General features: G+C 34.6%; 1 protein-coding gene across 1 annotated transcript in view; it reads right to left on the bottom strand.

The window, feature by feature from the left end:
* Positions 1-12: 12 nt before the first annotated feature.
* Positions 13-14,839, bottom strand: part of ATAD1 (ATPase family AAA domain containing 1) — a 52,728-nt gene continuing 37,901 nt past the window's right edge. Inside the window, exons 7-10 of the mRNA XM_001503193.6 lie at positions 14,654-14,743; positions 11,917-11,967; positions 3,564-3,697; positions 13-1,715 (exon numbers count right to left, since the gene is read on the bottom strand). Coding sequence (XP_001503243.3) covers positions 1,595-1,715; positions 3,564-3,697; positions 11,917-11,967; positions 14,654-14,743 — 396 coding nt within the window. The 3' untranslated portion in view covers positions 13-1,594. The remainder of the gene's footprint in view (positions 1,716-3,563; positions 3,698-11,916; positions 11,968-14,653; positions 14,744-14,839) is intronic.

The raw sequence follows: 14,839 nt of genomic DNA, 5'->3' as shown, positions 1-14,839 counted from the left end.
AGTAGAGAAAAATCAATAAAGAGGGACCTTTTTATTACATATTTATAAAATAATAGTATAATATAGTTATTAAAAATGGAGACGAAATTTTTTATTTTTGGTTATCTCATGTTTTGCATTCAATATTTCGATCTTCACAATTTTTCAAAACTTGCTTTTTGTTATCCAAAGTGTTCTCCTGCAACCTCTACCCCACTCAAAGCACAACTGAATAAACTATCCAACAGGTTCTAGTGAAAGACTTATTATCAAAGAAATTAATCCAATAACTCATGAATAAAGACTGTTTTCAAAGAAATACAATTAAACAATATGAAGCATAATTTAATCTTTCTGATTATTCAGAAGGCACCTGAAGATCATATTGCGCCATTTTCCTCATGCTGTGTGTTTAAGTGCTTCTAACAGAATTCTGGTTAGTGAAATTTTGAACAAAAAAATGTTTCATATGCACTGCACATAGCATCAAATGACTACAATTACAATATGGGAATTTTGATGTGTACATTTGCACTAACTAGGGCGTAATTTATAATATGCTAAGAAAACTGTAAAAATTAAAATTATAAAATGAGTATTTTTAGCACATTTAGTAATAGCTACTTGTTTTAAACTATCATTTCATTTTTGATGATGAAATTATATTTGACCATAATTAAAGAACATACAACTTTAAAATAACATTTAAAAAACCACAGTTACAACAGAACTATGTTACATTAAATGAAGAAAGGAAAGTCACACACATGTATTGAATGGCACTGAGGTTTTTCAAAGCCATTCTTTTGAAAGGCTTTCAATCCACCTTTACATATATCAATTTAACAAATGTCTCTACTCAGTGTGTTTGCATAAAGAGGTGAAATCACTGTTGATCACACAACTGCCTGACAACCATTCAATGCTGATCAGTGAACAAGTATTTTTATTTGATTATCCTGACAACTGTAATAATTGAGCCACATCTAAATATTCAGATGTGCCTGTCCAACTATTCAACTGCAGAGAAACGCTCAACTTAAAAAAAAGTGAAACAAGCAACAACTGGAAATGGCTGAATCACTGTACCTTTTAGACACAACCTTAAATCTCAGTTTTGCTATATACTATGTGGTACTTTTGGATTCAGTAGTTGGGGTAAAAAAAAGTTGCTGTATTCAAACGTATCTACAGAATGTCAATATAAAATGTGTGAATATATACATTTAATACACACACACACACACACACGCACACACTCACGAAACCAGCACTTAACCACATCCCTATTTCTCACTAATGACTCAATGAATCATTTGTTACTTTCAGACCAGCTTAGATGCTATAAGGCTGCAACATATGGCTAAAGAGGTCAAACACAAGCACCCACATTCAAGCTGGATTAAATTGTTCCTCCTCATGATTTCTGACAAGTAGTAATACCGTTTATATAACAACTATGTCTTAATAACTTAGAATTCAGAGTATAAAACCAGTGTCATAAACATTTAACTCTCACTGTTTACAGAACGCTCCTCCTTCCATTCTATTTCCAATAACGGTAAGAGAGCACACCAAACTAGGTCACATTGAACTGTACAAACCATCTGTACTCTTAATCCAAACAAACATGTGTTAACACATTCTGAAATGCTGCATCCTTTGATTTCTTCATCTTTTCTATTGCCCGATGCAGATCTTGTTGTTGCACAGGCCGAATTTCATCTTCATCATGGCTAAAATGCAAACAAAACCACCAAATATTCAAATAGCTTTAGAATACACATCCCTAAAATATTTTACTAAGATTAAAAATCTCTTTCCCATCCAAGACCCCAAAGACAACCAGAATTAAGAGCCTCATGTGAAGACTTTCAGGAATGATCTATGCATATACAAATCTTAAGAGCTTTTTAAAAAGCTCTGACTACTAAGAGGTATGAAGCTAAAATGGCTGGCTATCAACATTATACCTATGGCAACTAAAATCAAATACATCACATAAGAATATAAGTAAAGATTATCATAAGGTGAAAATGTTATATAAAGGAGTGTCAGTTTACCTAAATGGGAATATAATTCAAGTCAAAGACTCTAAAGTTATTTCCATGAAAACTGGAATTAAAAAGCAGCATTCCTAGGTATACGTTCATGTACATGTTTAGCTTCTGATGAACTGCAAATAAAATCCTTTGCTAGTATTAAAACACAACTAAGCTAAGTCCTCCCCAAGCCAATAATGAGAAAAACAAAATAGAGTATACCTCCCTTGCAATTTACAAACAGGAGAAAACATTCAGGGAAAAAGTTATGATAACCTAAGTCTATTAGTCAAATCTTTCATACTGAAATACAACATTTTCTGGACTTTGGGGACAGCAGAAAACAGTACTTTCATTATTAAGGTAATTTATTTAAGAAAAATTTATTCATAGGTTGTTTTTTCCCTCCTCTGAATCTTACATAAAGAATAAAAACCTTTGGAGGGCAGATTCTTGGCTACAGAGATCAAAAGTATTCCCAACTTTAGTGCTAGAGTAGCTGGATCAATCTGGCAACAAATAAATCGAGTGACCCTCTCCATGAAGAGGCCCAAGGAGCACTCAAGACAGGTCCTGAACTAGTGCATACATGGCTACTAATTAACAGGGTAGCTTTCATGCAAACCTTCCTATACCAAAGGAAACTTTTGGGGAAGCTTGCTATGGCGATGCACTGTAACTAAACATATGAATAAAACAAGCAAACCCAGGTCACTTGGAGTGAAAGCCTCAGGGGGATGAGAAAGGGAGACTTAGAAACAAAGGGACAAGAGGTGGAAAACTCATTCAACAGAAGCCGTCAAAACTACACTGGTTTGCTGTGTCAGAAATTCTTCATTGGCAGGTCGGTATTTTGAACAGGGGTTTAGAAATGCAGTAGTACATGGGTTCAGGGCAAGTGGCCTTTTGGGAAACTTCCTTAAGGGACATGGTTCCTCAGAGCTGAGTTACTCCAGTTCACTAGTATCTTTGCTGGAATAAGGGTGGTCCAAAATTGGTTTTGAAAGCTCACGGTACTTTGAAACTGGTTTTACGTGAACTTTTTTTGCAGTGACAAATGGTTTCTTTGTTTAGTAAATACATTACTGTTAACAAATTGAAATTTAGTCCCCAGCAACGTCCTCCCATTTACGTGTGAAATTTCTGGAAGACCAGGTACTCATTTCCATAAGAAATGAAACTTAAGAATTTAATATACAAAAGCAATCCTAGGGTACTCGAGAACCGTTTTCCTAGCAGAGATGGGCAAGCCTACGTTTCTGCCAGTTTCTGTGATCCAGCTCATGGACTTCTAGTAGAAATTCAGCTTTTATTTCTTCCTCTTCATTCCAGACCCTCCCCACAGTCCCCTAACCCTAATTCATTTTCAGAACTTCCTTTTAGAAAAAACGCAATAAATAAAGTTGAGGGGCAGGGTGTTAATTCCAATTTAACTTTCATTCCATAAGCAAAACTGGTATTGTAAAGCAAAATAAAAGAAACTAACCTAAAAGCTCTAAAAGGGTTTGACTAACATTAGAGATCAACTCTAAATACACATACCTTTCTTCTGATGTAGAATTAACATATTCCCTGACACAGAGGAGGGCAGCATCTCGACACATCTCTTTTAGGTCACTTCCTGAAAACCCATCAGTTTCCTGGGCAACTTCTAGCAGGTCCACATGCCTATCCACCTTAAACACATAGAAAACAGGCTTAAAAAACAAATACAAAATATACTGCAGGGGCAGGCCCCATGGCCAAGTGGTTAAGTTCGTGTGCTCCGCTTCAGTGGCCCAGAGTTTTGCCGGTTTGGATCCTGGGCAAGGACCTAGCACCGCTCATCAAGCCATGCTGAGGTGACGCAAGTAGAAGGAACTACAACTAGAATATACAACTATGTTCTGGGGGGCTATTGGGGAAAGAAGAAAAAGAAAAAAAGACTGGCAACAGATGTTAGCTCAGGGCCAATCTTAAAAAAAAAAAAAAAAAAAGTACTACTGTTCAACGTTAATTTAAAAAATAAAATAAAATAAAATATACTGCAAATGGTATATCCAAACACTCTTTTTAAAAGATTTTATTTTTTCCTTTTTCTCCCCAAAGTCCCCCGGTACACAGTTGTATACTCTTCGTTGTGGGTCCTCTAGTTGTGGCATGTGGGACGCTGCCTCAGCGTGGTTTGATGAGCAGTGCCATGTCCGCGCCCAGGATTCTAACCAACGAAACACTGGGCCACCTGCAGTGGAGCGCGCAAACTTAACCACTCGGCCACGGGGCCAGCCCCCAAACACTCTTTTTAGAATTAAAGAACATTAAGCATATTGAACTAGCAGGGGTGGAGAATCACTAAAAAGTATTTTCAGTTTCTGGGAGGGTTTTTTTTTTTAGCCATAAAGCTTAAAATTTGAAATCTAATTTTCATTAATTGTCGTTATGACCAAAAGAGTTAAATAAGTTTCACTACATATCTCATGGAGTGAAGAGGAAGAAGAGGCATTTAAACACTGCTAGATTCACTTCAGTACCTCTTAGGAAGGTCCTCTTTTCTACAATATGCTCAATGTACTTGGCACATAGCCTACATCATTAAGTCCCAAATCTGTAACAGAAAACATATTCCACTGAAATATTCTAACATTCAGTTAGCTGTAAAGTTTTGACATTTTACCATCTCAACACTAATTCAGCACCTATAGTCTTGCTCCCCAACCTAAGCATAACAGTCAAGCCAATTAAGTGATTGTCCTGGGCACATAACAAACTTGGGATAATATCATCATACTAAACTTACTGTAGATTAAGAGAAAATGAGTAAGAAAAAAAGGTACTTATAATAATTACCATCTATTAAATGATTCCTTTATGTCATTCACTGTGCTAAGCACCTTACATGTATTATTCTCATTTAATCTTGTCAGGTAAGTATTCTCATTTTCATTTTCAGATAATAGTGAGACCTGGAAAGGTTAAATAAATTGTCCAAGGTCACACCACTGCCAGAGCCAGGATTTGAATACAATGCAGTAGAGGTCCAGCTGTATTTTTCCCCCATATAGCTAAGCACTTGTTTTAACATTTACCTTATGCCATTGATTTAAAATACCAACTTTATTAGTTACTAAATTCCCATTTGTTTTTGTGGAAGTGTGGAAACCCAGTGTTTAAGTAAGAACAGCAACTCTGCACAAGGACACAAAACTGGGAGGTGAGAAGACATGGGGTCTACTGTCAGCTTTGAAACTGGGACCTCACATGATAGTGTTCTCATTCCTAAATATGGGAGTTCAATAAAGAAAAATCATATTCTTCGATAAAAAGAGAAGTGAACCCATAAAGTAGGTGTGGAACAAGCAGCAATTATAAACAAATAAATAAACTGAAATAAGCTTTAATATGTAAGCAGTAAAATAATCATTTAATTTGGGGTAGAAAAACCATGTAAAGACTAGGCCGGTGAAAGACAAGATTAGACTGTATAAAAAACCAAAACGTAGTTATTTGAAATTTATAATAGTCACACTCTGTTGAAAGGGAAAATAAAACAGGCTGGGTGCGACATTTGAAAGGAAAAACCCCAAAAGTTGCAAGTAAAAGATTGAAAAAGGTACACAAGGCAAATATTAACCAAAAGAAAGTGAATGTAGCTTCTATTTACATCAGATCAACAGATTTTTAGTTGAAATGCATAACTTGGAATAGAAATCATTACATAATGATAAAAAATAATTCATCAGAAAAACTGAACAATTCTGCACTGGCATATCCCTAATAACACGGCCTCAAAATATAACAGAAAAAATTAACATAAATTCATAGAGAAATGGAGAAGTCCACAATACTGGGAGATTTTATTTACTTACTTTTTTTAAAGATTGGCACCTGAGCTAACAACTGTTGCCAATCTTTTCTTTTTCTTTTTTGCCTTTTTATTCTTCTCCCCAAAGTCCCCCAAGTACATAGTTGTAGATTCTAGTTGTGAGTGCCTCTGATTCTGCTATGTGCCTCACGCTGCCTCACTGTGGCCTGATGAGCAGTGCCATGTCTGCGCCCAGGATCTGAACCAGCGAAACCCTATGCCACTGAAGTGGAGCATGCAAACTTAACCACTCGGCCACGGGGCTGGCCCCTGGGAGATTTTAAACTTATGTCTCATATACTGATACATCAGAAAATAAGTTCCTACGGTTAGTTAAAGTTAGCACCTATGATCTAATTAATAATGTACACACATAAAACTTAACTAACTGCTTATAGGAATTTTGTATAATTTGAATATTAGTCCTTTGTTGGTTACAGGGTTGCAAATGTTTTCCCAGTGGCTTGTTCTTTCACTTTGTTCATGTTATCTTGCCATACTTCTAGAAGCCTTAAGGCTGATTATAGTCAGACTTTTCTTTCCTTTGTACTTTATTTTTTGTGTCTGAGAAACTCTTCTTACACATGTACATAAAAAATCAAACACATACAAGGATCCAATTTTCCTACTGTTTGTAATAATGAAAGAGTAAAAATAACCTACACCTACACGTGTATTATGTTTCTATCCACATGTATTCATGGAACTGATCACACTACCAACTTCAGGACAGCAGGCTACCAATGATGGTAACCAGGGGGGAGATACGAAGACAAATATATTAAGATCATCTCTTAAATCTGGGTGGTGGATATAAGGTTATTTGTGTATATGTTTCAAATATTTCATAAATTTAAAAAGTTACTTAAAAAGACCTTCCAAATTCTACTTGGAGATTTAAAAATCACTTCTCCTCCCTAAAATAACCAACACCTCCACCCTATCCTGTGACCACTCCTTTGTTGGGCTACACCATGTTCTAACCACTCACAAATCTTGTGCATGACAGGTGATAAAATTCCAAAGATGAATAAAACAAGTATGAGAAAAGGAGAAAAAGGAGAAGATTCCAGTCACTAGGGGAGCAAGATTACCTCACACCATAATATTTGCACACCATAATGGTTAAGAGAAAGGCTCCATCACTACTTTGCTATGTGAGCTCGGACAACTTAGTACATAACTTCTCCGGGCTTCAGTTTCCTCAACTGTAAAAGCATACTAACATGTACTCTTTAGATGAACTGATGATTAAATAAAATAATGTATATCTCACCACAATGCTTGGGACATAGCAAGTACTCTAAAAGTAGCCCTTTTTATACGATAATAGCTATTAGATAAACCATGAAGTAATGAGAATTATTTTCATTAGGCAACTTGCAACTTAAAAAAGGTTTTGAGTATTGGGAGCAATACTGCACTAAATTAAGAGACACAAAATAGCTTGTTGAAAGAAGAACATTTACTTGTGTGCAGTTATTTTATGTACACTCTGTACTTGCACGGTACTATAAGTATTTTCATGTATCACTTAATTTACATTCTCAAAATGATTCTATGAGATTGTTGACATTATCTCCAATTTCCAAGTGAGAAAAAAGAGGAATACAGATGCTAAACAATATTCGCCCAAGGTCATACAGCAGGGAATGGTCAAGCCAGAATGTGGAACCCTCAGGTCTGTCTCCAAAGGCCATACTTATTAACCATTCCTGCTATGTTACAGAAAATCCATAAACTGAAGTTAGTTTGTATAGGGAAAAAATCCTATTTCCTTACTGTAGTGTCAAACATAATGCTTGTATGAGGTATAAATTTTTTTAGTTCTAATTCTTTTTATACTTGAAACTTTAAGCCAAAACCCCTATACTGTCTTCTATGAGCGAGCTGCGTAAAGGACCTATCAATAAAGAATTGTGAAAGACTGGAAAACAGTATCATTTCAAAAGCTTTATTCTTTTCTTCAGAGAAGAAAGACTCATAAAATATAAAAGCCTGGTAGTCTATTTGCATCAAAAACCCTAATTCTGATCAGCAATATATAAGCATGACGGTGCTCAATTCATTAAATTAATGTGTGGTGCTACTGACTCAAGGCATCTTTTAACCAAATTACATTAATTTCTTTCAGATTCTATTGAAGTAACAATATGTCTTGCGCGTACAAATACAAATAGTGGGAAATCAGCCGTTCCCATGTCAGCAATTACCCAGAGAGCATTCATATTTTGCATCATAAAACTGATTAGAGACTAATCCTTTGTGCTTTCATGAACAAGAAACAGAATGCTAAAAATTCCCTGTACCCATGACAAATGTAATTCTCAAAGAATTTCCAAAAATACTACTGTTTAAAAAAGCAGAATACTGACACCAAAGTTTAAACTAGACATAATGAGTAGTTTCTTAAGTTTAAATGTGAAAACTTAAGATAGCCATACTTTACACAGGCTACTATGAGACAGAGCTTAAATCTCATCATTTATATTCATCATCTGTATGTAAATCATCTAGATCTTCATTAGACCACATATGTGTGGTTCAAAAATGTTAACTTCCAGTCATGTAATACCATCCTTCATTAAAAGTTTTTTAATTAAATAAATGTACTAGTTAACTTGTCTCTGCAAAACCGTCATCAACTACCTTCTAATAATTCCCAGCCTCATCATAGCCACCCTAATTCAAAAGAACTTGTGACATTATTTTATCCACTTTGTTTTCTTCTCTGAACTGTACACTAATGCCTATCTTTGTTAAAGGTTTACCAATTAAAGGTGGAGTTTTTTGTGTTAGAAAATATAACAATGTTTTTTAAGTGTGTTTTATGTAAACAGTACTATAAATCATATCTTTTTGAAAGCAGTTAACAAATATTCAATTAAAAGGCCAAAAATAATTTGTTGATTTCTCACTCATCTAAGACAGGAGTTCCTTGCCTAGACTACATGGAGGGTTTTAGGAATTTCTCTGAAATTATACAAAACATTTCATGTATACATACAGTTTTTAGAGGAAGGACTACACAGCTTTTATCTCTTTATTAAAGGGCTCTATGATCCCCAAAATGGTTAGTAGCCAATGATCAATCTCTGTAATTTGCCAGGTTCTTTAAACTTCTGCAAAATAGCATATATGTTATATTGATATTTTTTAAAGAAATACATGAACAGAACACTACTGAAAGATACAAGAGAAGACCTGAACAACCAGAAAGACATAAATGCTTTTGGGTAGAAAGATTCAACATCAAAAAGATCTTAATTCTCCTGAATTATGATCCACCAAAAACACTAGTGTTTGTTTTTTCTTGAATAAAACAAGTTAATTCTAAAATTCATACAGAAAAATGAGCAAAAATCACCAAGAAACTTTGTGTTGGGGACAACAAGGAGTGCCTAGCCCTACTTGCTATTAAAACTTATAAAGCCTCAATAATCAAAATAGTGTGGTACTGGTGCATAAAGACATAAAAGACCAATCATCTGAATTCAAAGTCCAGAAACAGCCCGTACATATGAGAATTGAGTATACAATAAAGGTGGCATCACTAATGAGAAAAACGACTATTCAACAATTGGTATTGGGAAAACTAGGTATCCATCTGGAAAATCAAAAGCAAAGTTTCATTTAATTTCACACGAGTATCTGGATATATACCAAATATAGCAAAGATTTAAATGTATAACATAAAACCATAAAGGACATCCAGATAGTATGTATCTCCTAATGGAAGAATATAATTTTACTTAAGTAGTAGTCCTGTTTCCCCTCCCTGACAACGTGAATTTGAATCTCATCCAATCTCTTGATCCAACCACCAATTTTAGAGGAACAATTTAAGTGCAATGAGCAAAATTCAGACTATAGAAAAATCTGGACAAACTCAATCTGGTTTTTTCAACAAATAAATTGAAAGGGAGTGGGAGGAAGGAAGAGAGAGAGATAAAGGAAGAATCTATAGCTTGTAGATTAAAAGAGATTTAAAAACTATCAAATAATTGCAAATTATGAACTTTATATGGATCTCAAGTCAAATACTTGGTTAAAAAAAGACATTTAGGAGTCAACTGGAAATTTGAACAGACTAGAAATTCAATGATAATAATGAAATATTGTCAATTTTTTGTTAGGTATAATAATGGTAATGAGGTTAGGTTAAAAAAAGAAAAGAATTCTGTCTTTTAGAGATAAAACTAAAATATTTACAGATGAGATATGATAGGAAAACACGGGAGGTGGTGAAGCAGATAGAGTATGGATGGAGCAGAATTAGCCATGGGATTGATGGTGATGCAGAGGAGGAGCAAAATCATTGAATTACAAGTATCCCTCACCATGGGAATCCATTTGGTTTCTCAGTCTGGAGAGCAAGCTCAAATAGTGAGTTTAGGTATGAAGTTTAGGAAAGTGATGAATACCATGTTATTAAAATATACTTGGTTATAGAGTTTTGGGAAAAAGAACAGCCAAGAGTTGCAAAATTCCTTTATAAATGTGGAAGTGGAAAAGCCTTGTTAAACTTAGATTCAAAACCCAGAAGCTATAAAGAAAAAAAAAACACCCTCGTAAAATCAAAAGCCAAACTCGGAAAAATATTTTCAAATCATATAGACAAAGGGCAAATCTCCCTAATACATCAGAGTTCCTAAAAATGTGTAAGAAAAAGAACATTGCATTAGAAAAATGGGCAAAGATTACGAACAGTTACTTCACAGAAAAAAATTCAAGTTCTTAAGCATACAATGATCACTTCATCCCTAAAGAATGCAAATTAAAACTACAATGAGATACCACTTTCTACCCATCATGTTGACAAGGCTATAGGGAAAGAGGCACACTAATACTGCTGGTATAAGAGTAAACTGACACAATTTGGCAATAGCTACCAAAATTATAAATATCTAGCAATCCCTCTTCTGCAAAATTCACCCTACTAATATTCCTGCACAAGTGTGAAATGACATATGTACAAGGTTATTCACTGCAGCATTTTATAATAGTGAAAGACTGGAATCAACCCAGATGTCCTTCAATATGGGACTGATTAAATAAATTAGGGTATATCCACACAAAGGAATCTTATGCCTTGTAAAAAAAAAAAAAAAAAGGAGAGAGAAGAGAATAAGGAAACTATAAGCTAATATGGAAAGATCTCAAAGATAAGTGAAAACAGCAATGCACCAACACCGTACACAGTTTAATATGATTTATGTAGAAAAGGGGAGATGAATAACAGTTTATTTTAATTTGCTTGTATTGGCATAACACCATCCGAAAGGACACAGAAGAAATATAGGGGAAGGAATGAGACTCTTTCCTGCATACTATTTAATATATATTTTTAAATTTTTGAAATGACTATATTACATATTTTTAAAAACTTAAACACAAAAGCTATTTAAGATTTTGATTGCCATACTTTTTAAAATCTAAATTCCAACTTCAAAAAATAGTGCAATTAAATAAAAACCAGGGTCCGTCCCGTGGCTGAGTGGTTAAGTTCACGTGCTCCACTGGGGTAGCCCAGGGTTTTGCTGGTTCAGATCCTGGGCGAGGACATGGCACTGCTCATCAGGCCATGCAGAGGCGACGTCCCACATGCCACAACTAGAAGGAGCCACAACTAAAATAAACAACTATGTTTTGGGGGGACTTGGGAAGAAAAAGCAGAAAAGAAGATTGGCAACAGTCGTTAGCCCAGGTGCCAATCTTAAAACAAAATAAAAAAATAAAACCCAAAAAACCCCCACAACCTCCGTACAAAAATAAGCATATCTTACATAACTGGAAAACAGTCTGAAAAATATTAAAGAAGATTTTACTGTGATGATATAAAACACACGGCTTTTTAAAAAGCAGATTATCTTTAATTAGTTCAAATACACCACAGTTATTGAGCTACATGAGCAGCCAAGAGTGTTACAATAATTTACGTCAGATTCAAAGCTACATTATTCTCAGGTTCCTTTTTCATGTCTCTCTAAAATGATTTTATGAACATAAACATCACATTTATAGGATAGGGAAAAACTGCATTTTTCTACTTACATTTTCATTTTTCAAGATGAGTTTCAGGATTGCTTCTCTTTGTTTTAGAGCCTAAAAAAGGATAATTTCCAGTTAGCATTTTTTAAAAAACAAGTTCAACTAGTTTTCCTAATATTTCTTCCTTTCCTCTTAGCTACCTGACAATACCTACAGGAAATGAAACTCTGACAGACGTCATGGAAACTATTGGCTAAAGTATGGTCTAGATTCTAGACTCTACAGTAATCATTTGTGGCTGTCCTACTGAACGATCTTATTCTGAATCCCCAGTGCCTAGCGGAATGTCTGGGAAATAACACGCCCTTAAATGTTTCTTGAGTGAGTAAATGAACACCTGTGACTACCAGGGTCTTTCATCTGCAGCTCTGCAAATCTCCTTTTCTTCATTTAGGAAACTTCTAAAAACTCACCACTGCCATAAAATTTTACCAGTAAGTGGAAGAGATGGCCACGATACCCCTTCAGTTCCTCCATTTCAACATGTAACTTCCATGTTCACTAATTTACATTAGTGAACTTTAATTTAGCCCTGATAATATATTGTTTATATGCTTGTATGGTCTTCCCCCCAGTGATGCCTTATTATTACACCAGAGAATAGAAACTTGTATAGAATCCCTTACATATACAGTAAATATAAATGCTTTTAAAAATTATTGTGGCTGAACGCATCTCTTTTCCCACAACTATTCAAAAAACAGATCTGGTTACAAATCAAAGGACCTGAAAAACAAAACCAAACCCCGCTGTTTCTGTAATTCAAGTGTGTTACGTATGAAAGTTAATTTGGTATGTTATGTGATCACCAATAACTACTTTTTGGTAATAAACATCTAACTTGGAGAGACATTTTAAGGTAAGGTTAATCATAGACTTTGATGTCATAGTTATGCAACAAGAAAAATAATAGCCCAGTGTGTGTGCGTGTGTATTTATATTTGCTCAAAACAGAATGAAAAGGGGATAAAAATCTCAGTTTCACATTAACAGTATACAAATTTATAACAAATTTGATAAAATCTGTTACAACCCATTTTGATAACTCACACAATTAACATATTAAACTCACAACTTTAGTAAAGGCTACTTTCCATGCTGTTGTATCCTATGTTCTATTCCACTGTACATCAAAAATCTGTTTCCTATTGGACTACAGGCAGAGATTCTATCAAGGTAATCTCCACCTTCAGAACCACTGAGGTAAATTAATTTTAAAAACAAATGTTCAGATGTCTTGCTAACAAAACGGCAATTCTTATGCAAAGCATACAAAGTTCATCTAAACCTGGCAGCAGTCCACCTTCCACGCCTCGTCTCCATCTATTTTCCAGATGCCCTAACTGAACTACCCCCAGAAATCACAAATAAATGTGTGCTTCCACATCTTTGTTCATTCTGGCAGGAAAACTCTTCCTTATCTCATTTGACTATCAGATTCCCACCATCCTTCAAGGCCTACCTGGATTCTATAAATTTCACTACCTCCTCAGATAGAACTATTAGTTTTCATTATCACCTCAGGTTCTCACAATTCTTTAAAAATGCCCTTGTAAAGTACATTTTACATTATTTATGTGTCTGGCCTCCCAGCAACATAATTCTTTGAGGACAGGGGCCACATCCCATTCACCAGAGCCTAGCGTGTGTCTGACACATATTAATGCTTACTAAATATTAGTCATACTAAATAAATTTTACACACTCTTACATCAAGTTAAAAAATCTCCCCATTGATTTATCAGGTAAATTTTCTAAGAGAGTGGTTAAGCATGTGCATCCATCCCCTCAGATGAACCAGATGTTGTAGCTGTAGCAAACAGGTGATCAGAGTAATTTTATAGAGGCCACACTCATCAATTTTAGAAAACCAGGTTTACTGCCACAAACTAATCTGATAAATTGTAGAATATAAAATGGGACAAATGATTTTTAGCCAGAGATTATAAATGGCATGATCATATTTTTATTTCAAAATTTAAAAGGCATGACACTAAAAGTTCCTCTACGTGGCTATACATGTAACATGCTGATTGTATGGAGCATACCTTCTACTACCAACCATGTTTTATTTCCCTTTCTTCTCCAATCTAAAGGCAGACAAAATTCAAGATTTAAGGGTTTTGTGCAAAAGTTATAGAGTACTAATAAGTTATAATCATCTACTTGAGGATTTTTCTTAAGTAATAAAAAAGACTTAGGAAAAAAATAGTACTTGTTTAATATCACTCTCTCATTCGAGTTCTTAAAGTGTAATCTTTTAGCTACTGGTTAACCATTAATTCTGTCAGAGGAAAACACTGATTACAACCATCAATAATTAATCAAATAAATCCCAGTTGTTCTTCCTGTCAGGCCTTTTGAACACAACAATTCTTTAACCTCAATCTCCTTAATTTTGTCCTATGCTAAACCAGAGCTATAATTTAGATTTTCTTATGTGGCTTCCATAGATAACTTGCTACATTCTAAAGAAAAGCACTAAAGTGGCTAGGCAAACGAGGTAATCATATACTTTGAAGAGAAGCAAACAGCATTGATCTTAGAAAAAAAAGAAATTAAAAAAGTGAGGAAGAGAGTGGAAAGGATAAAGAAACAATCATGGAGATTCTTGCTCCATTCCTTCTCTACTTGTCATAATTAAGTTCTGTTAAAAAAATCATTCTCTTCTTAAAATCATAGGTAAAGACTTGTAAAAAAGTGAATATTTAACTTTATAATAACATTCAAAAACACCTACAGGCTGGTTGATATGAAATCTCGTAGGCATTCTTCTCATTATAGCTGAGTCAAGATCCTGAGGACGATTAGTAGCCCCCATCACTATAACCTAAATATACAAAGAAAATACAAGGCATTAAATCTACCAATAATACTCCTTTTAGGTTGCTATTACTAAGGCTTAGAAGGTATAAAAAAGCAATGG

The sequence above is a fragment of the Equus caballus genome, chromosome 1, assembly GCF_041296265.1.
Source record: "Equus caballus isolate H_3958 breed thoroughbred chromosome 1, TB-T2T, whole genome shotgun sequence".
NCBI lineage: Eukaryota > Metazoa > Chordata > Mammalia > Perissodactyla > Equidae > Equus > Equus caballus.
Note: the sequence above shows the minus strand (reverse complement) of the source record. Positions and strands in the feature narration are given on the sequence as shown.